General features: G+C 36.3%; 1 protein-coding gene across 6 annotated transcripts; it reads right to left on the bottom strand.

The window, feature by feature from the left end:
* Positions 1-390: 390 nt before the first annotated feature.
* Positions 391-23,958, bottom strand: LOC114135702 (synaptotagmin-2-like). 6 transcript variants are annotated; one of them, XM_028003210.1, is made up of 10 exons: positions 23,766-23,958; positions 23,583-23,682; positions 10,712-10,943; positions 10,472-10,632; positions 7,780-7,914; positions 7,379-7,546; positions 6,577-6,744; positions 5,524-5,641; positions 5,112-5,245; positions 3,575-3,790 (listed from the first exon to the last, which is right to left on the bottom strand). In XM_028003210.1, the coding sequence occupies exons 3-10, from the start codon at positions 10,914-10,916 to the stop codon at positions 3,575-3,577; spliced, it is 1,305 nt and encodes a 434-aa protein (XP_027859011.1). In that variant the 5' UTR covers positions 10,917-10,943; positions 23,583-23,682; positions 23,766-23,958. The 6 variants fall into 6 exon arrangements, with proteins under 6 accessions (XP_027859016.1, XP_027859011.1, XP_027859012.1 ...); XM_028003211.1 differs by having other exon boundaries at positions 23,583-23,627; XM_028003216.1 differs by having other exon boundaries at positions 7,780-7,905; positions 23,583-23,958.
* Positions 23,959-27,338: the final 3,380 nt, after the last annotated feature.

The following is a 27,338-nucleotide window of genomic DNA, read 5'->3' as shown; positions in this document are numbered from 1 at the left end:
TAAATTAACATATTATGGCTAGTATTTTATATTAAATGTCATTTTTCTTAAAATCAAAGACTGCTGGAAAGGGAGAAGTTATATTATTTTGTATTATCTTTGATTTAGGAGCTTTATTGTGGATTTAAATGCAGTTGACATAATTTGCATCTGCATTTCTGTTAATGATCACTATTTTACACAGTGACTCTATTATATATATTTATCTACCTAAACTCTGATCACTACTAAGTCCTCATAGTAAGAATGTGAGATATACTGCCTGTTTTGTCAGTAAGTTCTGCTTGCCTGCTTTGAGTTCATGAAAGAAAACTATTCAACACTGTCACCTACTGACCATGAGTTGAAATGCACTCTTGATATGTCTCTCCACACCACACAAGACGCTGATACACAAAACGTTTTTATTTGCTGTGATTACAGTTTGACAACACACAGGTATGTCCTTTCTTCCTTGAGTTTTATTATCTACTTGAGTTAATTCATTTTTACGCGTTTCTTTTAGTCTTTCTGTTACTGCAAAAATGACTTTTCAATTAAACAAAATCATGCATGTCACAAAAAGGCACATCTATTATTACTCTTCTACAGTAGACCAAAGCAAGAGTGAAGAGAAACAAGGATTCCCCTTGTCTATGCTTGATGGTAAGTTCTGTGTTGGATGTTATGCTGACAGAAAATGGTCGAATCTGAAAAGAATGTTGGCAGTATTGCATTGTGAATGTTTGGGTCTGCTCTGTGCTTGAGAGACGCAGGAAGACATGGGATTTTGTTGTCTGCATTTTGAGCAATGGAACCTAATTATACAATTTTGGTCTTAAGAAATGCAAGATAAAATGAAGGAAATAGCGTTGACACATATTAGAGACGCTTCTAATGAGGTGTCTCTTCACAAAGAAGCAACTTGCAAATTAACATTGTATCATTCTCTTTGTTCCTTAGATGAATAGAGATAGTCTAATTGTTATTAAAATATATATCTCAATGAGCAAGACTAGTGAAGTTTGAAAAAAAAACAACAGAAAATAATTGGAGAGACACAAATCAAAGCATGCAAAAATGGAGCAACACCATCTCATCTCATTGCAAACCATTAGAAAACAGGCTTTTCATTCAGAGAGTGGTATTTGAGATGAGAAGACTCATGCTGAGCAAGAGAACAGCCAGACCAATATGATGTGATAATCTTTAACAGAACCAAACATTGTATTAGGAATACAAAATGAATAATATTATGTAATATTCAAACCCAAAACAGAAGGTTAGGTAGATTAATGTGGGATAAGGAGCTACAAGACTTTTTTTCTGTGTCTGACTTTCATTTGGCAGGAATGAACAATGGAAACACTTAGGGGTACACTGGGGCAAAGGGGTTTAAAATATATACAGTCTACTGCTTAGTGACAAACACACAGTGCTATTAGAAATGAACATTAACTGATTTTCAGTCAGAATATATTATAACACACATAAAACAATGGAAATAAAACACATTCATGCAGTATTTATTTTTAAACTTTGGAAGTTTGAACAATTATTACACAAAACAAACACACTGTTAACCTATTAAATCAGATTATTCAATCATACACTCAGTCTCAGTGAGGAAAAAATACATACACTTTTCAGTCAGTGCATACGTTTGTTTTTACTCCATTTTATTATCAAAAAGTACACTGAACACAAACACACACATACACATCATAGTTATAGATTCTCTTTAAAACATGCTAATATTTACATCGTCTTGTAATTACATGCTGTAGACTATTAACAGCTAGGCATAATGCATAATTTCTGCAGCAGATGGAAGCACTGTGGATGAACTCAATTGCACTCTGCTGGTCAACATTATTTAAATAATTCAAATATAAAAACAAAATTCTTCTAAAGAAACAGTTCAAATCAACTGAACTCTCCTACTGTGTTTTTGGAATTTAATATTGAAATCACTAAACTACTAAGTCTAAACATATACTATTTTTCTTATGTATTTATCCATTTTGCTAAATGTTTATATCTGACAGTTGTTTGAAGGAGAACACTTTTAATACTACACAACTTCATATTTTCAGCTGGGAAGAAAACAGGATATTGGACCTAATTCATTAAATGTCATTATGTAAAATAGTTTATTATTAAAAATTCACTGGTTTTAAAATTTCAAAATTAGTTTTTGTAATGATTAATACACACAATGTTGTATTAGAAGTACTTTGGCAGGGGGGTCAGACCTCTGTAGATTAACACAGACTTAGCTTCTCTATGATAAGCTGTTAATAAAGATTCTGACTGAGCATCTCCATTAGCATATTTTGCTGTGAAGCATGATGAATGCTAAAATCTGCAGCTCTTTTTGGTTTAGGACAAGGATATGTGCACTGTATGATGCAGCAGTCACCATGTTAATAGCCTACAAAGTTGAATTTTACACACAAATTCACATTCATTTAAAAAAGAGGCTATATTTTACGTTTCTAATCCCCTTCTATATGAAAACATTTTGCTTTTGACAGGGTGTAGGTTAAAGTACAACACATCAACCAAAGACAAAAAAAAAAGGACAACAAAATAAAACAAGTTTGCAAAAGCAGCATTTGAAAATAAGCCAAATGTATTTGAGCATAAGTGGTAATCTCTCTGGTGTCTGTATTCTTTCATAGATAAGAATTTTTTATACCCATGGAGATAGGCACCGGCACCCCTCCCAACCCCATTAGGGACAAGGGTGTACAGAAAATGGATGGATGGATGGTCGGCACAGCTCAAGCCTTAATTCAGATGGCGCCTTCAAAACTTTTCAATAAGGCTCAGCCTCTAGGACATAAACAATGCATGTCTCAACATTTATTCACCAGGAAGGCACACTCATTTTCCCATTTTGCGTCTGATCTGCCATCTGTGTGTTTATCCTAAATGCATAGAGGTGTCTTTATGGCAAAACAAACGAACAAAAAATGTCAATTCTCTTGTCATTCTTGTTAAGAGTGGTGAATTGCCTTGCGTATTAAATGTTGACATAAAAATCTCAAAAAAAAACTGCAGCACTATTTGCTGTACTCAGTGACCTCAACCGGATTCATTCTAAATAAATCTATTAATGCTAATGGATGCAAACCAGCCCTTTGCTCCACACTATCACACTTTCTATTGCAGGGCATAGCACACTTATAAGCAACATACAATACTAGGTATGCTGTGCGCAGAGTAGAGGGGAGGTAAGTAAAGCATGCTCCATAAACTAAACTAAAGCTTTTGATCCAGCATTGTCTTTAACATTATTTTCACCCATTTTCAGCACCCTGTAAATCAGCTTCTTTAGAGCAAAAAAGACCAAAAACTGATCATTCATGAACTACTGACCCAATAACTCATCACTATTTTCTTGCCACAAACTGAGATTGGATGCTTGAAAAGAGTTTCCATCAACTTAACTGTGTATACGACGTTATCCTAAGATGTTTCTTTTTTGCTGAGCAAGATTTATGACAAGTAGTCATTTGATAAGTCATAGGATTCATGCAAAGAAGGGATGATTTTCCGAGTAAGAGCAATAGCTGGTTGATGAGGCTTGTTACTTCTTTGCTGCCAGCGCTGCAAGCTGACCATCAATATCCTCCTCTGGCTGCAATGGGTGCCACTGGGCGATGGGGCGGCGCGGATTAGCCAGCATGTCTGACCAGTGCTTAAGACCCAAGCTGGTAGCCTTGCTACCAACAAAGATCTTCCCAATGGCATCGTTCTTACCTATCTTGTCATAATCAAACACTGTGATAACTACCAAGATTTTCTGAGAGAGAAGGGAAGGGAGAAACAAGAAATGTGTTTAACAGTAGTTGGACTTCAATATATATGTTTTACTTTTAGCGTTGAGCCTAAGTGTTTCTTAGCAATATATTTTGTAGCTCAAACTACTACTCCAGATTAAAGAGAGACTATTATGCAAAATTGACTTTTTTATTTTTTAGCTTTATATCACATTAAAATGTTATTACATCATTTGAGAAATGCTTGAACCTCCTATGCCATCCATTTGGGGTTGATCTAAGCGCCTATTTAACCAAAGCTCTGCCTTGGTGCTTCAGCCCCCAGCCAAGCTCCTTCCCCACAGAGCTCCTGCTCCTACCCCACACTGATCCACCAGACAAGTTGCAGCAGTAATTAGCAAACACCTGGTGGAACTGCACACCTCGCCGCCAAGATTGGTTGCAAACGGCATCAGGGGAGGACATGAAGAAGCTTTGTTGTGACGATGTGCGGAAGGGGGAGATTTGGAAAGGCCAGGAAGTTCTTGAGGAGACAGAGGCCAATTTCAAGGTGACTGATATGACTATGATGTGAAGTCAAATATTTTCTAAGTTGTTTTTAACATATACAGCATTCTCATAACAACTAAAGATAACGTAGTTTCTTGATTGTCCTACAAAATGGCACTATGTACTTGGAAAATACATAATAACCCCCTTTATAAATGTTTATATCCATTTAGATTGCCACTGGGACAGACATTGCCTATAAGCTTTGCCCTGGACTGAACAAAGTCAAACTTTTAGAAATAAAAATGTTCTTGTTGAATGCCAATTTTCTTTAGTAATCAGCTAATGACTTTTAAATATGATAAAGTTTGTGTATCAAAAGTAATTTCTTGGTACTTTGGACACTACAATCTAAAAGCTATTTGCCTCTTTAGTTAAGAAAAATATACACTGCTCAAAAAAATAAAGGGAACACTCAAATAACACATCCTAGATCTGAATGAAAGAAATATTCTCATTGAATACTTTGTTCTGTACAAAGTTCCATTTGCACAACAGCAGGTGACATTGATTGTCAATCAGTGTTGCTTCCTAAGTGGACAGTTTGATTTCACAGAAGTTTGATGTACTTGGAGTTATATTGTGTTGTTTAAGTGTTCCCTTTATTTTTTTGAGCAGTATACTTTAAAAACAAACTCCAAAACTCTGCTGTGAATAACATGACAGTTAAGCTAGATTAAAAGAACTAAATGCAAACATTTCACTTTAAGCCAACTCATAATTGAAACTGAAATATATATTTTAAAACATTTATCTCAATGGAATTCAGAATATCATATTTGAGTTTAACTGTACCTGCATCTGTTCCAGTGGGATTTCAAAGCTGAATGATTCATTGTAATACGGATTCAGGGTGTTCTTCTTCACAGTTGTCTTCTTTTTCTTAAGACGCTTTCCTCCCTGCAGTAGCTGGATTTTCACATAGGGATCTGGATGAAGGAGATAATTATTTCCAACTTACTGAAAAGAAATGTTGTTTTAATATCATAGAGTATTTTTATTGTGACCTAATATACTTTTAAAATTATGTTTAAACTACTTAAAAAGAAAAAGTTAAAGATTTCTCAAAATCACAGGTCAAGATCCTGTGCGCTCTTACACTGTGACTCATTTTATTTGTGTCCTATTTAAAGAGGGAAAACATCTACAACATCTAATCAATCTGTATCATTCCCAGTAATTTGCAGTAATCCAAAAATAGGTTTACCAGACAAGCCACAGGCATCCATCTTCTTCAGATTCTTTGCCTCCAGGATGCAGACTGTGAGTTTTCCAGCAGTGGGGACATAACGGAGGGAGATGCAGATGTCTCCAAGTTTCTCAGGCTGAACAGCCACCGACAAGAAAAGAATAATGACAAGCAGACACACGCATCAGAAAACTACAAACTGCAAGTTTATAACAAGCTCATTTAAATATAACTGTCTCTCTCTTGTCTGGATTTTCTTTTGACTTTTGTTGTTTGAACTGAAATTCTGTCCTGCTCAAACTTCTCTCTTTACTTGTGTATAGTAGTGCTATGTAGTTAATTTTTTGCATTCGATTTAGTTTCCCCCATAGTTTTTCCATAGTTTATCTGGTAAAATTTACTTCCTGTATTATTTTATAGCGCAAACTTTTGTTGTACTCTGTCGCCCATCCAAACATTTAAGGTATATTTATTGTTCTTTAATTTTGTTCCTGCTATTCTAGCTTAAGTTTAATCTCTTTAGGTTTTTGTTTAATTTAAATATTCAGACTATTATTAAGATGTAAGTGTTGTAAAACTGTAGGTTGCCTGGCAAAGACTTAATACAAAATATAATATTTTGTATTAACATGCTATTAAATAAAAAAAACATTTTCTACATTTGGATTAATCTGTAAGACAAATCATTTTCTAAAATAAACACACTCTTTAAAAAATAAATTCAAATAAACTGCTAAAGTGCATCATAAATGTTCTGCTGTGTGAAGCTTTCACCAGTGACTGTACATCTGTTTTTGTAACACTAGTGGGTTTTTGCAGCATATTTGCATGTAAAGATTGAAAGCAGATAGACTCAAATGGGACCTAATTTAAACAATTCATGGTGTAATAGAGAAGATTATTTTATTATTTGCATCAGCATTTTGTGAGTTGTTCCTAATACTTGCATTAACAGAAGCACTCTGTTTCATATTTTGACATTTTAGATGATTATTGAAAGCAGAATATATAATGATCATGGCCACGGTTTTAAAAAAGCCTCTTATAAAAGTTTAATATCCAGAAACCCACCTCCTCTTGGTCGGCGCTCTCAAGGTCCCGCCATTCTTCAATAGGACGTCCGAGGTCAATGGTATTCATGGGAATCTTCACTTCCCCAATGACGTCATGTTTGGAAAATCTGTCATAGTCGTACACTGACATCATCAGGATCTTACCACCCAGTTCCTCATAGGGCACCTGAGTAAAAGAAACAGTGCAGGTTTCAAAGCAGTTATCTCTCCTTTTTTTCTGTAGGGTTCAAGAAATAAATGTTAATGTGGTCAAAATTCATATTATGTGTACTTTACCAAATGTCATGTCAATAAATCAATAAATTAAGAAAACTGAAAATACACATGAAAATAACAAATGACTTAGTACAGAATAAGTAATGGCATTCTCAAATGTACTCAGCAAAAATACATTAGTTAAAAATTAATATGAGGAAGAAAAAATTGTGTCTGTGCGCGTAGCAGTTTTATGCACAAAAAGTGAATTATTTTGGCTCTCTGAAGTTGTCGGAGAAAAACAAAAATTGTGCCACTGGTCATTTTGTTTTTTGCCCCTGAAAGACCGAGCGTTTTGATTCCAGCTGTGCTTTTATTCGTTTTGAATTTGCAAATTGGTTTAGCTGCCAGCATGTCCTAACGCTACACTGCGGGGGCCGTTAGTAAATACAGCAGAGAAAGCTGAAACGGGCTCAGGGATCTAAGAGCATTTCTGATAATGAGGGGACAGTTTGGCAAGACAGTTTCTGTATAGAAATACTAACTCTGTAAACTCAGCCAGTGTCTTCTTGCTGTTGCATGTTATCAAACCATAGAAAACTTACCTTGAAAACAAATGTCTCATTGAAGACAGGATTCAGAGTTTTCTTGTGCACCTTTGTGTCAAACTTCTTCTTCTTGTCAGGGAAGAGAAGGACCCTGACATAAGGATCAGAGGTTCCACCGGAGTCCATTGACATGAGATCTGCAGCTTGAAGAATGCCAACTGTCAGCTGTTTATGACACGAAGAAGAGAAGTGATAAACACAGAGCGGTTGTTTTTCTTCTCTTTGTAGTAACTCGACTGTTTTTGTATGTCATTGACCCCGTCAAAATCTATAACATGATATAGTCATTCACCTAATGTAGATCTTCATTAAATGTGAACAACTAGAAACTACTGAAAAAATTATTTGCCCGTTCTTAGATTGCATAGTGAATTCAGAAGTGACAATCACATACATACCTTAGTGTTCTCAAAGTCATAATCTATGGAGTACTGGAGTTTTCCCAGTTTTTCTTGTTCTTTCTCCTCCTCCTCTTTTTCCTCCTCTGTCATTCCGGTCTCTCCTTCTTCTTCATCATCGTCGTCCTGTTGTTTCTATTGTGTGAAAGTGACAAGATAAAACACTGAATGAAATACTATTAAACTCAGATTTGCAACACAGGGATGCCCCATAACCATCAGCATGCCACAGACACTGGAGCTCCAGGAGTTTTTACATGGGAGATACATGTTTTGGTTAGGACTTACTTGCTCAAGTCCTCATGATCAAAATAAAGGACTTATAGTTTCAAAGTGGAAAAAAAAAATTTTGTTGATTACAAATGTGTGTCTACTTTTTTAGCCCTTCACTCCTCATCCTCTCAGTGTTTTTGGTCCAGTGGGTAACTCTTTTGACATGCTTGGGCAGGACGGTGACAGCCAGAATCAGTGGAGTTTTTGCATGCTAGTTCCACTAATGGGGGTAGAAAAAATGCAACAACCTTTCACTGAACTCAGAAAAAATAGAGTTCTCCAGTTTGTAAAATTTTAGATATTACCAGATGAACAGGGTGGAGCACTTTTAAATAAACCCCAAAGGAACTAGCTTACAACAGCATTACCAGTGCATGTTATAAAGGCAAACAGGATATTCTGAGCTTTATATTTCATATGCTAAACTTTTCAAAAAGATGTATAGCAGCCAAAGTAAACATAGCCAATTTCTAGAAACCATGTACACATGTTGTCTTAATCACAAACATTTATATAAATTGTGACTGGATTAGCGTTACCTGACAGTTAAGCCTACTTTTAGAGACTCAGATATGCACTGGAAATGTCTTTAGAAACCTGGATATGCTATTCTAGTTAATTCTGAAGCACACAAGTTTCAGAACATTTTCTCATGGCCATAATTAAATGGTTTGAGTAATTAATAGATTGTTCAGGTTTTATCAGTAAAATGTAATAGACTCCCAGGACTTAATCCCATCTAGGATGGATAAAATCACACAGATGGACATACTACAATAGGAGTGAGAAATATTGCTGAATATTTTGAAGAAAATCTGTTTCATTTAAACTTCAGCCATTTAGTTAACTGTTGTAGTGAAAGTGAACGATACGATCAGATTAACAAAAAAAGGTAATAGCATCTTCTAAGTGTGGTAAATCAGTCATTTTATAATTCCAGATACGGAAAACAGTCAACTAGAAAACTTCCAAAAGAACTGCCAACATCCATGTTTAACTTCCATAAAAAGATGGTTGTATAGGTGACACTCTGGAACAGACTACGATTAATATTATTGAAGGTATTAACTTAAGTGAAAGTCTGAAACCCACTGTGAACAAGAAAAAATAAAGACTCTATACATGTTCATGGTTTTTAGAAATGTAAAAGTGAAACAAATTGAAGATTATTAGGCCCTGAAATAAGGCAGGATTATACTCCTCTCATTCATTCAAGATTTAGAATATATACCAAGCTTGAAGCACCTTCAGTTCTTGCTTAACTCATTACTTATGTGGCTAAAAATGCCTCATCTTTATCACAATAAACTGCTAAAAAAAAAATTGCTGCAAAGTTATTTTTGTGACCGATTAGAAGCATTCTTGTCAAAGTTACCATTAGATGTCTTCACATCCTCCTGTCTCTATGAGAATCAGCATCAAAGGTTTTTTGAACAGCTTGTCATGCAGTTTCATCAGCACCATTTCCATGTCTCCCAAACAACCAACCATGCCCTTCATCACATGCACAGATTAATAGTGTTAACGGTGTCTTGCACATCATTTTGTGAGTTACAGTTACATTGTCCAACGAACAATGTGTTAGATGGTTAGACTCTCCTCTCCCGGGCTTATGGAGGACATCATAGCTTTCCCATCATTACATTCTCAGGCTATCATAACAGAATTAACACAACAAAAAGAGGGAGACAACGGCAGCAAAGGAAGCTACGACTTTCATTCCATGAAACCCACCTCTGCCCCTGAGGCAGAAGGTATCCACACGAGCTATCCACCTACCGTAGAGCAGGGGTCCACCACAGTCAAGAAACACGAGGCACACATAAGACAGACACAAAGCGAAAAAAAAGGAGGAGAGCAGAGAGAGGAAGAGATTCAACTCACAAGACACCAAACACACAACAAGGAAAGAGGCAATCAAAACCACCACAACCACAGTTAGAAGGAGAAATGACACACTTGATATGAGGACTGTAGACAAATCTGACTGCTAAATCAAAGTTAATGGATCACAAAGAACTGGTGATATAAGCTCATTTGTCCTCTTTTTAAGTTAAGGATTTATTTTTATGGCTAACCAAACAAAATTTCTCCACATGGTGTCCCCTATTCTTTGCCATCTATAAATAACGTGTGTCATTTTTCACCATGAGGTCACAATGGAGTACGTCACATTATAAAACAACAACACAACATCAATTAAACGGAGGGGACGAGAGCTCTCCTTGTGTCCTCTATTGCCTGGCTTAAAAGAGCTGCTGGTGAAAAATCAAACGGAGTTAGCCAGTCTTATTCCGTGCCATAAAATTCAGAATTTACAAGAGTAAACTTAATAAAGTGAAATGGATAAGAAAGAAGGAAGATCCCAACTTAATGCTAGCCTGACTTTCAGGGGTCCAGGAAGCTCGATCCGTCATACCTCACCACCCTGCATGTTCTTCATGTTAAAACCATCCTTGCCCTTCTTTCCTTTCTTGTTCTTCTTCTTCTTGCAGCAGCATTTTTTGATTATGCAGAAACAACAAGTGAGGACGAGCAATGCTGCCACCACAGCGATAGCAATCAAAGCCCATGGAGGAACTGGTTCAAAAAGCAAAGGTGCAAAATTAGAATTAGATTGTAAACTTTTATACTTTTATGCCTATGTAGTGTGACTTACGTGGGATTTTATCGATTTCATTTAAGAATTTGCTTTTAATCTCCTCAAACATGTCATTCTTGCTGATCTCTGTGTTGTTGGAGCCTGAAGTATCTGGTGCAGAGGTGGAGGCTGAGACCGGGGAGGGAGCCATTGTCACAGTGGTGGCACTTGTCGGCTCTGCAGCGGCAACAGCCTGAGGCTGTCTGAACAAGTTGAACTTCATTGTGAAAGACTAGGGGCTTTCGTGTCCCTGAAACACATACAATAAGCAAAGAAATCATTTATGTACATAGTGGCAAAAGGATTAAAGGTGTATTTTGTAAACCTTTGAGAAAATAAATGCATTTGTCTGTGTTGAACGGGTTCCAACTTTTCAGCTTCAAAGTCTTTTATCATAACATTTGCATTGGAAAGGAAAGCTATAATGAATCTAAATATAGGGAACAAGTCAAAGAACTGTAGCACACATTGTTTTTTATCCATCTTGATAGCAACTGTCACAAAAAAATTTCACTGATTTTGTTTTGTCTTCTCAATTTCTAGAGCCAATTTAACACCCCTCCCTGCATTAGTCTTTCATGTTCCACAGGGTGAATCCTATCCACAGCAGAACCAGTAATGTTAATTTTAGCTCCAGCATGTAAAATAATTCTTCTGATGTTATTTTTAAAAAATTACAATGCCATAAAATGCTTCAATTTTAAAAGATTATCAATTGCAAAAAAAAAAGTAGTTACATTTCTACTTATTAGAAAATGCACCACAATGCATGCATGCACAATCACATAGCTATAATGTATAACAGAGGTCTTGAAATGCAGGGTTTGAGATCTGATGTCAAACAACTTTTATACGCATTTCTGCTTCAACACACCTGATTCAAATAATGAGGTCATTAACAGAACTCTGGATAACTTGGCAGAGAAAGTGATCCAGCCATTGATTCAGGTGTATTCAACCAGGAACACATGTAAAAGTTACAGGATGTCTGGATTTTAAACCCCCTGGTATATACCATTGTCAAGAATGGAAATTTGTAAATAAATTAACTTTAAATCTCAGATAGTAAGTCAAACAGCATTTTCTCCATCCCAATGGATGGCAGACTGAATCCCAGCTGTTTTCTTTTTTTCTGTTTTTCTTGGGTCACTTAATCTTTTCTTGCTTTTAGTTGTGATCCACACTTAATTTTAGAAACAATGTGAATGAAACAGAAGCATGTGGATTCATTTTACTGAACATATAAGTGTAAATCAGTGACATGTGGTGGCTATAGATTTACAAATTAAAAATGGAAATCAAAAACATTACCCTATATTGTGATATTGTTGTTTGGTCCAGTTTCTGCATTTCGTGATAATTTTTACATTCAATGTTTTAGTTTAAAATAAATTATGTTGACAGGTTTGTCAACACATATTGATTTTTTACCTCATACATCAAATTTCAAAGAACATCAGAAGAGGGGCTGCAAAAAGAAACCAAATCATTAAATTGAAAAACTGTGGAATTTCCTTGAAACAACCAAGGAAATGTTATTTCACAGCATAAAAACAATGCACATTTTTTTCTTTAAAGCCACCGAGTTTAGAAACGTTTTGACTTTATTATGTTCTTGATCTGATTTAGTTTTGAAAACCAAATATTTTATTTTCTGAGGATGAGCAAAGGGAAGACATTCCTGTTATGCTAAACCTAAGGACCTGCTAATGGTGTCAACAATTTCTAATTTCTATGTGGTGAAATATTCAACACAGTTGTCTTTGAGTTAAAAGTATAGATCTTATTTTTTACTAAAATATAATTTTGTGTGTTTTGTGTTTAGTTTTAGTAAGAAACCTTTATCACATGGAAATATGTGTATCAGTTTTATTGCGTGCAAGCTGTTCAGTTCTGATTAGTTTTATGTCAGAAAACATATCAGAATATTTTGACTCTAAATCCAGAAACATCTTTAAAATTGTAAAGACTCCGCAATTAATTAACCAGCTGGTGATGGATGGGTGGCAGCCTCAAGAAGCACACACTAACGTGGGGCTACTCTTGAATGGAGTCTGTGACATGTTAATATAAAATGATTGTGCTGCAAAATGACAAGATCTGATTGGTCTTACTGGGACAACCTAACAGCTGACAAAATTAACTTTCCTCCCAACCTGTAGTAAGTCTTCCATTATTATTAATTCTCTTTGGGCATGCCAGTTTGTGACAGTGATACTCTATTAAAACATGCTGCTGAGTCTGAAGGTGCCAGGGTTCGGCTGTCTAATTGAGAATCATTGTTTAGTTGCACTGCAAAAAATACAGCTTCAGATAACAGAGTATCTTGCTGCATCACGGTTCTTTAATTAAAACCAGAGGTAATGAAGACAATCAAGAGGAAGTACTTGGTGCAAACTAAGCAGTTGTTTCTTTTTTTGGTGGTCATTCACAAATAAAATGGCCTTTTAACTACTATTAAGAAATGCCCTTATTTCTCAATAGTAAGGACATTTACTATTGACATTTACTACGTGGCATCCACATCATATCTGAACAATATGATGTGGATTCCACTTTTCAGCTTTCGTGCTCACCACAAGCCCAACCAAGCAGTGAAGAATAACTGGCAATTTATTCTTGAGCAATACTGCCCAGAGGTAAATTGCAACAATTTTAAAATAATACATATTCAAGCAAGCACAAAGAAAATGCATTCTTTGTTTTGTTTTCTGATAATGATCCTAAAGACGTTATTGAAATTTATGTGATTGTAAAAGTAACTGTATTTAATAGTGCTATGAAGATCTGTTTGCTATGAAGACCCCAACTGAGACAGAAATCACAAGAGCTACAAAGTTTCTTTTAGATTTTTTACTTACTTGGCAGCAAGGAGAAAATGCAATGAGCTACACAGTTCATAGGTCAGAACATTCTCTGACAAACGAAGGAAATGATCTTGCAGAATTGCAAAAAAACACCTGGTAGAGGCCGTTCTTCATCTCAGTTTCACTTTTTCCAGCAAATGTCATGCTGCCAAGACTGACTGTGTGGAAACATAAGGTTAAATGATCATGAGGGAAAATAAATAACACATGAGTAGATGACAAATCAAAAACAATGTAATCAATAAATGGAATTGACAATTAGAAGATAACTTAAAATGATGATCGTGAACAAACATTTTTTGACAGATAGGTGCAACCAAATGGGAAAAGAGACAAAATTGAAAAAAATAAATACTGTGTTAGAATTTGACCACATGGGGTTGAATGTGTGAATGAGTGTACATAATTTAAGCTCTAAGAATGTTTCAATCCTTAGGAATCTTCCAGAAATAGTTTCCATCACATCAAAGGAAAGTTTTCTGCTCATTTAATGACATATAGAAAGTGAGTACTCTAACTTTCTTGTGATTCAAATTGCCTAACCACTTTTCTGAATTTCCCCACTGAGGGACAGTAAAGGTTATTTCTATTATACATTTATTTCTGTTGTATTCTCAGAGTGCTTCATTTAAGTTAATGAGTGTTGACAGAAGCAGTGTGGTGTCGGAGGACATCAAATCAGCAATATAAAGTGAACCATCTGCATGCTAAAAACAATCATAGCGGTGCTTCCGCTTTATCGCTTTACTGGCCAGGAATCAATAGGTATTGCATTCCCAAAATGTGTATTTCTGTGTAAAGTATCTCTCACAACAATGGATGAATCATTCCATAATTCATATTTGTTTTCTGTACAGTATGGACATGTGATTTGGGCTCACAGATCATTGTTGCTAAGCAATCCTGACAGTTTCCATCAGCAACCCAGAATTGCTCACAACCTGCCTATAGCTGAGGTGACCAGCCTGTCAAATAACCACCTGGATTAAGGCCAGAACACAAATCAGTGCTCAAACAGTGAGCATGGAGATGATGTGAATACAGAGTTCTGTCACTAAGCTGTTTTGTCTCAAGGTTATGAATGGAGTTCCAGATTCAAACCAACTTCTTTCTAAACATATTTTGTATCTTCAGTGTACATCCACCATAAAAACATCACCTTTGACATTTAGTAAACAAGCAAGGAAGACCAGGGATATTCAGTTTTGAGAATTTCTATCACTTAAATCACAAGCTTTTAAAAATTTGATTACAAAAAGCATACATCAAGAGAAGTTATATCCTTCTTCATTTGTTTTGGCCCTACTCCCTTTTCTCTGTTTCATTATCACTCACTCTATACCTTCCTATGTTTTCACTTGTGATCACTATCTGTGATCACAAGTCAGCGTCACTCAGTGGAGGAAAGAATAACGCTCTGCCACGTCGTCATTGATAAAAATGCTCAAGTACGGCGAATGCAATCATACATGAATACTTTTGAATCACATAAACTATTTTCTACATTCTGATTACATTCATGTCATGCGTTGCTACCGTATTAAATCAAATCGAGTGAACAATGCTGTTCAAAAGACAACTCACCAGTTAGATGAGGTATTCCCCCTGTGAAGTGGCCCATTCAATGAGAGTTTGGGATCCAGTTCCTCAGAGCTGTGGTAACATAGTCTGATCTCTCCCATTAACAGAGACTGCAGTCTCCTCTCACTTCTCTCCACTGCAGCAACACACCTCCTCCTCCTCTTCTTCCTCCTCCTCTGTCCAATGCTCACAATCTCACCCATATTCCTTGCTCCCGTCACACACCTCCCCACTTCTACTCTTATTTAGCCTCTATGTACTTATGCACGCAACCTCTTTACCTCTTTCTCCCCATCCATCTCTGCTTTCCCCCAGCCTCATTTGTGATGCTGCTCACACAGCTGATTGCAGCATACCACTTTTGTCTGGGATTGGAGGGCAGTTGTAAGAGATCAATAAGCACAAGCCCTGGGCTGAGGGGCATCTGAGCACGGCTAAAGTTTATAGAAATGAGCAATGAAAACAAGCAAAATATCCATCAGGAACGCTGATGAACTCCGAAGGCCTACAGACTTTGCAACACCAGCCCTACTAATGGCATTACATCAAGCTGATGTAATTAACTGGATTGTAACAATTGGTCTTAGGAATATGATTTAACTCTCCATAGAGACATCTCTGTGTCATGATGCAAAACAGCTGAAAAGTCAGTCAATCAGAGGAATCACAATTTAAGCTAAATTGAGCAGCCAGTGTTCAGATAAAACAAGTAATTTGTGAAGCACTGTATCTGTGACCGACAATCTTATAAACTAACTGTACAAATGTTAAAAACTGAAATTAAGTTTGACTGTGGCAAATTATTGACTGTTTTCATTTGTTTTCAACCTCAAAAATAAATGCTTAACATCCAACATACCCAGTGATGCACATGTCTATTTTTCCCTGGCCTGGAATACTGGCTTGATGTTTCCTTTTAAGTCTGCTTATTTGATTTTGAATGATTATCTTGGATTAGATAGAATAGATGATGATTAGATGGAGGTACTAGATTTAATAAATAAATAAAATCCAAATTAATTTTGATGCCTTTCTTAATTATTAAGAAAGAAATTTATATTTATCAGCCCCCTGACCTATGGGTCAGAGCCAATCAAAGAAAACTGGCTCTGATTGGCTCAGGTGCATCTATAGACATGTCTTAACAGCAGTTATTTTGAACATTACAAAGTCCTTTTTCTGTTCTAGCATTCATCCTTTTACCCTGTTTGTCTGAAAACCTCCCTATCTCTGCTCTCTTTGGGGAAATACCACGGTGTGTTCCATCTCAGGCTATGATGTAATATTCCCTTTCTGCCAGAAGAGGGCATTAATCTCAAGTAAAACTGCTGCATCACAGAGCAGGATTTATTTCTTTATTTTTCTTGAAGGAAGAGCAAAGTTGAAGACATTTATCATCTGTGTTTTCTCCACGACTCTTTTTTGAATTACAAACGCACTTAGTAGCATTGTTTAAAGTGACAAGAGAACACCCATCCATCCATCCATTTTCTGTTCACCCTTGTCCCTAATGGGGTTGGGAGGGTTGCTGGTGCCCATCTCCAGCTACGTTCCGGGCGAGAGGCGGGGTACACCCTGGACAGGTCGCCAGTCTGTCGCAGGACAAGAGAACACTTTTTTAAAAAATCACTTTCATACTTCAGCGAGCATAATAACAGATTCAGTTATGAATCAACAAGAAATACAACGGAAAATTCCAAATGAAAAGTAATTTTGCCTGTGCAGGAAACACAGCCCGACTTCACAAAGTTACATAATTCAGTTGCAAGTTCCATTTATGCCTGGACCCAATCTGCGCTAATAGGGCAGGAGTTGTCATCATAACGGCCCCTCATAACCAGATGCTGTTCACAGTTACCACACAGCCACTCTCCGAGCTCTACATGACAAATCAGCAGACATAACTACATGCACAAAAACTACAGCCAGCAAGCACCTGCGCTGAGTGGTGCAGGAACGTTTGGGCTGAGAAGACTTGTCTCCTCTGAGGCAGCAGAAAGGCATGTGGAAAATACTGCACCTCTCACAGCTCCTGCAGGGAGTGCTGCAATGCAGGGGAGTATCGGAGAAATAGAACGCTGCAAAAGGGAGGTTTTCCAAAAGTCAGTCCCTCAAACTCTTAAATTCAAGCCTAATTTCTTTGTGTTCTTTTGTCATATTGTTTATTTCTGTCTAAATTTGACCGTCAAATAGTCTTATTTTCATCACATAACCCACACGCACTTTCACACATGATTAAGTCAGCATCCATTCACTGGTCAGTCATCACTGCAGTAGTAAATAGGAAGCATCACATGGTTATAGTTGGCTTTATATAAATCGCTTTCAGAATTTAACTTTTAATTAAGAATTTTAATTGTTTCGTATACACTTGAGAGGTTGTTACGAAAAGTACTATATGTGTGATTTTTTGATTGTTGTTTGCTTTTTCACTTTTTTTCAGTGGGATTCAATTGCTATGTTGACAAAACTTGATATTGTTTTTAAGATTGCTACTCCAGAAAGCTACTGTACATAATCACTACTGAATATATTCATGAAACTTTCAGAAGCAGATTTTTTATTATGTGTTTCATAATCCACGAAAAACTATTATAAAAGGCTTTGGATAAAAAAAAATCTTCTTTTAAAAACCAAACAAAAAAAATAGAAGAAAATGAGCAGAAATGAAGGTAAATGTAAACCCAGTCTTGGGTGTTACAGGTGTACAGATTTACTAACACAGACTAATTGTCTTTTAAGATAATTATTATTTATTCCTGATTTCCAGGTGCTGTCCCGATGAATTAAATTTATCAAATTATTATTTTTTTGCTTGTGTTTTTCTAACTCTGAACTTAGATATTTTGACTTTTTGGTGCAATGGAAAAAACCCTTATGTCCTGACTACTGTTACTGTGAGGATGTGGTGCACTGGTTAGATACTATAGGTCAACAGACACACAACTTAAACATGCACACACCTCAGCAGCAATTAAAACCGAGCAGCAGCTATGGACAATGTATTTCTTATGAGCTGAGATCTAACATGTTGCTAGTTGTAGCATTCTAATTCAGAAATCAAACCAGCTCAAACTAAATAGAGCAGTTGTTCCTGATTATATCTTGCGACAGCAACCAACCTAACAAGCTACCACAGCAAATTAGAAAAATAGCACCACCTTTAGTCATTAATCCAGAATTTGGCATATGCTTCTGAGATGTTGTATACTATTATAATTTAAAAACCTATGCAAAAATGTACCTTCACAACCCAACTAAACTGCTGATGGATAAAATTTAATCAAGTACTTAAGGACATTAAGTTGTCCCTGAAGCACTCTGAATTGATCTGCTAATAAATATAGATCTTTTCCCTTAAAATATTGTTGAGGTTAAACTTAAACAGTCCCTATTCAAGCACAGTGAGGTTGAAAAAAATATCTTAAATATATGAAGTTGAAATTCAAACAGAAATGCATTTACAGTAGTCAGTGTATGAGGTTGAAAGTAACCTCTGTTTCCAGCTCATCCATTTGATCACCAACTGTTTTTTACATATGTACAACTTCCTATGGAGATTTAGTTTTTGAAAACACATAGATATTTGCAGCATCTATAAACATTTTGTCTGTTGTGGGAAAACTCAAAAACAGTAAGCATCCTAACATCAGAAATCCTTGCATTATTGATATTGGTAATTTTACTACTTTGAGTTTTAAACTCTAGATCCATGAAAAACGTATTCTGCGTCATGACTACTTCATGTTTTCCGTTGTTGTATTCTCCTCTCCCATGTATCTTTCCCATGTTGTAGACTTTGCTGCTGCATTTTAATTATCTGTTAATTTACCGTCCCCCAGCTGACCACAAAAAGCTCAGACTTGATCAAACTTTTATGACTCTTTGATTGTGTTGCACACATAGTGACTTAAGTTCAGAGAGAATTCATCACCTGAGCCACAGGTATTGACAATGCTTCTCTAGCACCAGTCATAAACAGAAATCTCCTCCACCCTAACCCCTCAGAGTAACGAGCTGTACTGATTTCACTTGAACAAGAACACAAAGACCAACTTCATCAATTCTGCAGGCATCCATCAGGATTTGTAAAAAATGTATTGACTTCTTTGTTTCTTAGGTAGTCAGTGTATAGGTTCAAAACCATCTGACCTTTGTACATAATGTGCAAGGATGTATAATGAGATAAATGTTGCTAAATCGATGTCCATATTTATTTCAGCTGTTTGTGTCTGAGGACACTTTTCACTCTACAGTCTATGGATCATCAAGAAGCACAAGTCATCTTAAAATGCAAAATGTTCTTTAGAATAGGCGGAAGAGTCCTCTACAGATGATAGTATTGACTTTATCCTTTTTTATTTTTTGACAGGGGTCAATAATGTCATAAGACACATTTGTCCATCAATACTGTATGTCATAACTTTGTTTCTGGCTCTCCATCCTCTCAGTCTCTGAAGACGTTTGAATCAGTGACTCCGTCTAACATTTCATCTTTACTTCCTGCAAAATAAAATAATCTACCAGTCCTAAATTATGTCTGCTGTGTGTTTAACAAGGTTTGTCCTGCTACTGGCTGCTGTATTGTAGAACTGCACAATGCTTCACCTTTAACAGGCGTGTTCTATTAAGCATGAGACATTTTTGGATCAGCTCAACTTAAAATTTACAGACCTATCTCCAAGTTTCCTTCTATGTCAAAGCTTCCTTTAAAAAGTATTGGCAGAATAATTAATTTCTTTTCTGGAAAAAACATGACATCATGACAACATAGAAACATAATTCCTATGCTGATGACATTCAGTTGTTCTTTTAAGTCAACTAAACTAAATATTTTTCAGTTAGATCAGAGACTGTGACAACTTCTTGTAGATGAACCTTAGTAAGACTGAAACCCTAATTATTGCTCCTCAAAACTGAATAGCTTATATCAAGTAACTCTTTGGTGTATTTGACCTTGTCAATCAAACCAAACCTCCAAAGATGTGATATTTTTGATTGTGTCGTGTCATTGTAGTCCCATTCATGAGAATTAATCATAAGCTGTTGTTTTCATCTAAGGAATAGTTTGAAGCTTCAAACGCTGGTATCAAAAACAGCATTAGAGATGAATGTTCAAGATTTGTTTTTTTCTTGTCTTAAGTGTAACAGCCTTTTATCATTTTGAATAAGACAGATCTTATGCAGTCAGTCCAGAATGCTGCTGCAAGGGTTTTAGCTAACACACAAGACAGACATTCACACTACTTCAATTTTTACAGTTTTTCTCTACATTTGCAAAGCCTATACAGACCCATTCAAAAAGGTAGAAAGTTATTTAAAGGTCCACTTTAAATAAGAACTTTATCACTGAGTGAAGCACATTATATAGATTAGCTCCACACAGATGTATGTATTAAAGCCTTTTCTTCTGATAATTAGGGCAATTTTCACTTAATGAAAACACGACACGATTCTCCCTCCTGAGCTGTGGATCTCTGCAGCTCCTCCAGAGAACCAAGGGTCCCTTTCTGATAAATGCTCTCCTTGCCCCACCTATCATTTTAGTTTGATAAACCTCAAGTGTGCCTACATTGACAAAATATATATAAAGCTTTTGCAGCTTAAACATTCATTTAGATTGGATATGTGTGTTTTCGTGAGCTCTGTAAGACAGATCACCTGTAAAGCATCATACAGGTAAAGCTGGTAGCATGAACAAACCTACAGTCATCATTCCCCTCATAAGATACACAAAACAACAATATCATAACATCAGTGATCTCTTGGAAGAATGTCTGGAATGTAAGATATTTAGTTGTGTTTGTTTATTTTATTCCATTTTCATTGAACAATTAAGTTTAACAACTTCAGTAGGCGTGCATGTGTTGGAGGAATTATAGTCTGCTGAGGGAGAGCACACAGGTTTTCTGGGATTGTCCAGCAGTCTACTACTGCACTACAGGGAGGATATAAAAGTAGATATTTAAAAATTAATGAGCACAGCTTTTCCAACGAACCCTTTGGTGTTTTTATTGAAAGTACCAACCTAGAATGTTACTGGAAAAACAGATATACTCCTTACATTGTTTTTTGCTAGAAGAATATGACCATTACCAGGAATGCATTCTTTTACATACCCCATATACTGACCTGGTAATACAATGGAGTACATAAAAGAAAAAATGTAATATGTACTTTCTGCTTGCAAGAATATACTCCAGTAATGGTGTATTTGAACATTTAATCTCTTAAACAATAATAACAGGCTCTGCAATTGAGGTAATGCCTTGCTTAAGGAAAGCAGCGTTTGTTAGGTCAATGATGTAAATAATCAAACTTTGGGAAAGATGCAGGGTTGACCAGAAAGCAAACGCTCCCTCCCAAACTGCATGACTAATCTCCGCCCAGTGTGTTGGCAAATGGTAGCTCAGCAACACAGCACAATCTTAAATGTGATTTAGTATTTTACGTTTAGTCTCATACAAGGTTTACTTTGAAAACAATCAGTTACCACCTTTACCCAATGTTTTACGGGCATCTTTGAGAAGAGAATTAAAGTAGTTAATTTATATTTATGTTATATATTTATTTATGTTATAAATATAACCATTATTAAACATTATTGTGAAAACTGAAGCCATGACTTGTTTTATTTTACCATTGCTTTATAAATCTAGTTTCTCATTAATGTATGTACTGTATATTGCAATTGTTTCTGATCTCATTTATTATAAACTGTGTATGTACAGTATGTAAATATATGACAAAGGAAATGACCAGACAGGTCACGTAGAATAATGTGGATTTAAAAGCTCCAAAACTCCCACAATCCAGGTAGAAGAATTTATTGACAGGTTCTCCAATTGAACGTTTTTGCCAATATGCAATTTGCAATGTGTGGCCAAGAACCACGCATTGCACGTAACTCTGAAAACAGAATCTCTTTGCTGAATCACTGTGTTGTCAGCATTATGCTGTGGGGATACAACACATCTTATTCTCTACCAAAGCGGATAAAGATTTCTTGCACCATCTGAAATGAGTTTTTATACAGTAGAAATTAATGCCCAATACACTTTAAAACATTTTTAACGAAATATTAAGAAACAATGCATCCTTTTTTTTTACATTATAATTACATGCTACTTTGTGTTGTTTTGTCACATAAAGGGTTATTGGCGTAATTGATTAAATCTGGGGTGACTTTTGCCGTTGTGTTAGTAAATACATTGAGGTTAAGTTATCAAATTTAGTCTACAATGATTTGCTACCTTCATATAAAATCAGCAACTTGAAATACTTTAATCTGAAGGTAATGTGTTTTGACCTTGTCAGGCATCTGCCAAAGCCCTTAAATTCATCAACTGGCCTATTTGTGTGAACAAAGACACTTTGGAGTTTCCTTGACTTCCTAATTAACCTGATCTGAAACCAAAAAGAAGTTCTTATTAGGAACACCCATTATGGATTGTCCCAGCATGGAGAAAACACTGCGTCATCTGATAACTGCTGAAAATAATGCTCAACCATGGATCTTTTCTAAAGATTTTCTAATTCATTTGTTTTAAATAAATGAATTAGAAATTAAAGAAACAAAAGATGCTGTATCCATTTGAGATTATCACATATACAGGTGAGGAGATAAAATAATATCTTTGTCTGCATTGCTACAGAATGATTCTCTGTTAGGGGGTTTATCGTTAAATAATCAAGCACAAATTAATACTAACACTGTTTTCTTGCTGGTATAGTTATGGAATAAAATAGTTTTTCTAATTTTGTTTAAATAAAGGACCGCAGTGAAACAGGTTAACAGAACTGAGATTTATTTGAGCTTTAAGAAAACTCAGCAGACTGATGTGGACGACATTTGCTACCTCAGCAAATTTGGCTTCGCCTCCCCTCTTCCTGCTTGTAATAGTAAGATTACTTAAATCATCCATCTGAAAACTTGATACACGGCAAATATATCCAAACGAAAATGAATTTTAAACAGTTTTTTATCCACTTTCAATTCAGTTCATGTTTAAATGTCTCCTTTTCTGCCCACCTTTGATATATTCAACCACTAAGAAATATGTAATATTTTGTTTTCGTTCAAGTTCCCTCCCATGTTGCCCCCTTACTCATCCACACTTGTTTTTATTATGTAACAATATACTGCAGTACTACGAGGCTACGCACCAGTCAGCAGGACTCACCGGCAGGCTTTAAAAGTTGGCATATTACTGCAGGACCGTCTGCAGTACAATTAAAGGGGACCGGCATAATGTTAACACCATCTGCTCTAATTACCTCTAGACCATTTATTCTCTGTGTTTCTCTCTGCAGAGCTCTTTTTTTTCCCCCATTCAGGCAGGATGTGTGTAATGAGGCTAGGTACCTCTGTGACAACCTGCCACGCAGGAAAGCTGCAGTAATAGATGCTGCAGCCCTGTACAGAGAAAGAGGCTGCTTACCTTAAGGAGTGAGCAGTGGAAGCAGAAAACAGGATCGGATACGTGCTTGACAGAAGATAAACAAAAAACCCCAACAGTCAGCTTTTAGGATCCTCCCACCCTGGAAACGCAGTGTAAATCATCAAAAAAAAAAAAAAAAAAAAAGTAATAATAAACCCCGGTGCTGACAAATCCCACAATCACCTGGGGTCTAGTGGTCCAAAGAGACACTCATCAACAAGATCTCTTGGCTCGGAGTGCAGCTGATGTTAGCTCAAATGAGGAAGAGAGGATGGGAAACACTCACGTAGATTAACATAGTTCAAACACTGAAATCATCCCCAGCATCAGGACCAGTGGAGTTCCACTGCTGTATTTCCCGGCACTGCTCTCTGATTGGCTGAGGAGCTACTCAATAAAAAGACTCTGTGTCATCAACCGGGCAGGGAGGGAGGCAGGTTTTCTTTGGCGCACTAACAACCGTGCTCCTCCTCTTTTCCTTCAATACACTATTACTTTTTTTTCTTCCCAGCACATACAGAAGAGGAGTGCTGAGCTTTGAGAATTAGATGCAGGAGGAAAAAAGAGGGAGGAGCAAAGACAGGAGAATCGATGGGTGAGGAAAAGAGAGGTGGAGATGGTAACCAGCACCCTGCAGTGGTTCTCCGGCAGCTTGGTTTAGGTCTCCAAGCTGCTGGGTGAAATGAATCTGCAAGAACCTTAGAGTCAGTGAGGCGTGATGAGCTGCATGCCAGGCTGGTTTTACTGCAGCAGAGGGGAACATTTTTGTTTTTTTCATCCTTTTTATTCAGCTGCCCCAACAGGACACATGGCTACTGTACTTTTGCCTTTACTTGTTCATAGGCATTTAACGTGCAGCTCATAAATAATTTAGAAGAAGAGAAAGTAGAAAAAATTGAAGGCGGATGACCAAATCAGAATAATTAGAAACATTTTATTTATATTGACAAACTCTGAAAGTCCCTGAGGTTTTCTGTTTGGTTGCAGAGAAATGTTTCTGTCTGTTACATCACATTTTTAAAGGGTCAGAGAATCTGTTCTGCTTTGTTTTCTTTTTGTTGAAAACATTTAATTTTCTCAGTTTGAAACCATATTTAATTCACTTAAGCAAGCCTTATTCAATTTGAAATCAATAAAGCTGACTTCCTGCTCAGAGAAGATGCAGAGAACTACACCACCCTGGTACTTTATATTTCAGAGGAACAAAAAAAAAGTTACTTATGTTGCATTAATAGCACGGTTTTAATACAACTTATCTAAATATAAAGCAAATTATGGATCACACACATTGGATCATCATATCTCTTGAACTATTCAAATGTAAAGAAAGTGAAAACTGAGTTGCGACAGCCTGTCTAGCTGATTTAAAGGTGAAACATTTGTTAATGGAAAGCAACAATTGATGTGAGTGCCAGCTTCCCACTTACACTTATTAGAGGTTTTGGGAATGATGCCAGATCTCTGCAACAAAAGCAAACCAGGCTCCCTTCAAAAGGGGCACTCAATTTCATTGCCTTTGGAGTTCCCCTTGATGAAGCAGTGACCAGACGCTGTTTGATGCATCACCAGTAATCGCAGGAATGAGCCTGGATGAGTCAGGAAGGCGGCGTCATTAAAAGACGCTGCTATTATGTGAACTTCACACCCTCAGCAGTTGCTTCTCATTGCTGGTAGAGCTGAGAGTAGCTAAAATCTCAAGGCTGCATCTAATTATTCAGGGAAATAAATTTTATTGTTGAACTTTATTGACATTAATGAAAAAGTAAATGATAGGAAGGCAGATATGTAACTTATATATATATATATATATATAACTTAAAGGAGAGAAATGTGCCTGGAGCACATACAGCTTTAACCTTACCTGTTGACAGTGAAGTGATCACCTTCCCAAGTATGTGTACAGATTGATTTGATCAGTTCTTAATCAGGGGCTTTATGCTTCACTTAATAGCTATATAATACTAAATATTAAATTATTTATTTTTCCTTGAAATCTGCTTTTGCTTTTTCTTAATACAGAGATATTGTGCTCTGACTTCTGCCAAAAAAGTTGTATACTGTAAAGATGTTTTATTATTATTATTATTACCTTTTTACTGAGCAGGATCTAAATTAGCAAAGAATTGTCTTCTTCTGTGACCTTGTTGGAGCATGTCAGCAACCAGGGACATCAGAAATAGGCCTGAGACCTAATATGGGACGTAGCCTACAGGTTAAAGCTACACTGCTCAAATTATGCACACAATTCAAAAAGGAACAGCTATACTATTGGATGGTACTCAAAGTAATTTAATTGTTTAGGCTACATGCTGTTTAGTTACCTTTGATACCTGATTTATGTATTTACAAAGCGTAAGGTATACATTTAGATGTTAGATCAAGTTCGCTCACTTATGTTGACTAGTGTAGTTACTCGATTAGACCACTAGAGGACAATGAAACCAAAGAAACTGCCTAGTTTCATCTTTGTTCTTATACCTTAACAGGATTTCTAAGAGTGAATTTTGTAACACAGTTGTGAATAAAATAAATCTTAGGAGAAGAGCACTTTGTGTTTTAATGTGCTCTGACCTCTACCAAAAAAAGTTGTGTCAAAAGTGTAAAATAATAAGGTGAGATAAGATTATCTTTCTGTTACATTGATTTTTATTCTTTATTTGTAGTTTTCCCACTCAGTTAATGTAACTAACACCGCAGAAGCAGCTGAGCTACTTGGTCCTAAAATAACCTCAACAAGATGGAGCAGCAAGGCTAAATTTGTCAAGCCTCTGGGTCAACTCTTGTGTTTCTGTAACCTCAATATCGCTGGCATCCAAACGCCATCACTATGCTAGAAACTACAAGATGAAATAGTTACAAGATCAGTTCTTTAGATTTGTATTATCATTATTGTATTCCTGGCATACTACAGTGCAGCTTGTCTGAGCTAAATGAAATGGGCTGCTGTCTCCAGGTGAAGAATAATCATCTGTCATCCGAAGTAAAAATATCTCACTAAATGTTCACTTTTAAACATTCTAGGTCAAATTTGTCTAAATACTTAAATATATAAGCCACTGATCAGTTTGACTTTTTTTCAGCAATTCCCCTTTTTTTAATGAATTTAGCATTTGATGCATATTGAACTTCTTTGACAATGTTTTTTACTCTGTCCTTGCATTATGTTAATATCATCTTTGCATATTTTGAGCGATCAGGGAAAAATTGCTGTTTTGCACTCATTGGTAGTAATATCTCCTCAACAAGCACAAATACAGCTCAAATCATTTGAACACTGTGAAAAAGTTACTTTTTTCAATCATTTCAGGAAGCGAAACTTATACGGATTTTTTGTAGTTTTGATGCTACGGTATACAGATACTAAAGAACCAAATTCCAGTGTCTCGGAAAATGTGAATATTAAATAAGAGCAATAAAAAAAGATATTTTTCACAGATATGTCAAGTTTCTGAAAAGTATGTTAATTTCAGTACTTGGTTGGGTCTACTTTTGCATGAAATACTGCAAGCCTTCAGGTCATCTTCATTACTGGGTCTGGTGTCTCTCGTCTTCCTCTTGACAACACTCCATAAACTCTCAGTGGCATTGAGCTCAGATGAGTTTACAGGTCATTGGCCAATCAAGCGCAGTAACAGCGTGATGACTGAACTACCTTTGACTGTGTGATCCCGGAAAACGAAATCAACATCGCCATTAAGTTTATCAGTGGAAGCATGAAACCTCCTGGTAGGCTGTGCCTCTCTACACTTCATCCAG

Source organism: Xiphophorus couchianus, chromosome 20, assembly GCF_001444195.1.
Source record: "Xiphophorus couchianus chromosome 20, X_couchianus-1.0, whole genome shotgun sequence".
NCBI classification, from domain to species: domain Eukaryota; kingdom Metazoa; phylum Chordata; class Actinopteri; order Cyprinodontiformes; family Poeciliidae; genus Xiphophorus; species Xiphophorus couchianus.
The sequence above is the reverse complement of the archived record's forward strand: the minus strand, read 5'-3'. Positions and strand labels throughout refer to the sequence as shown.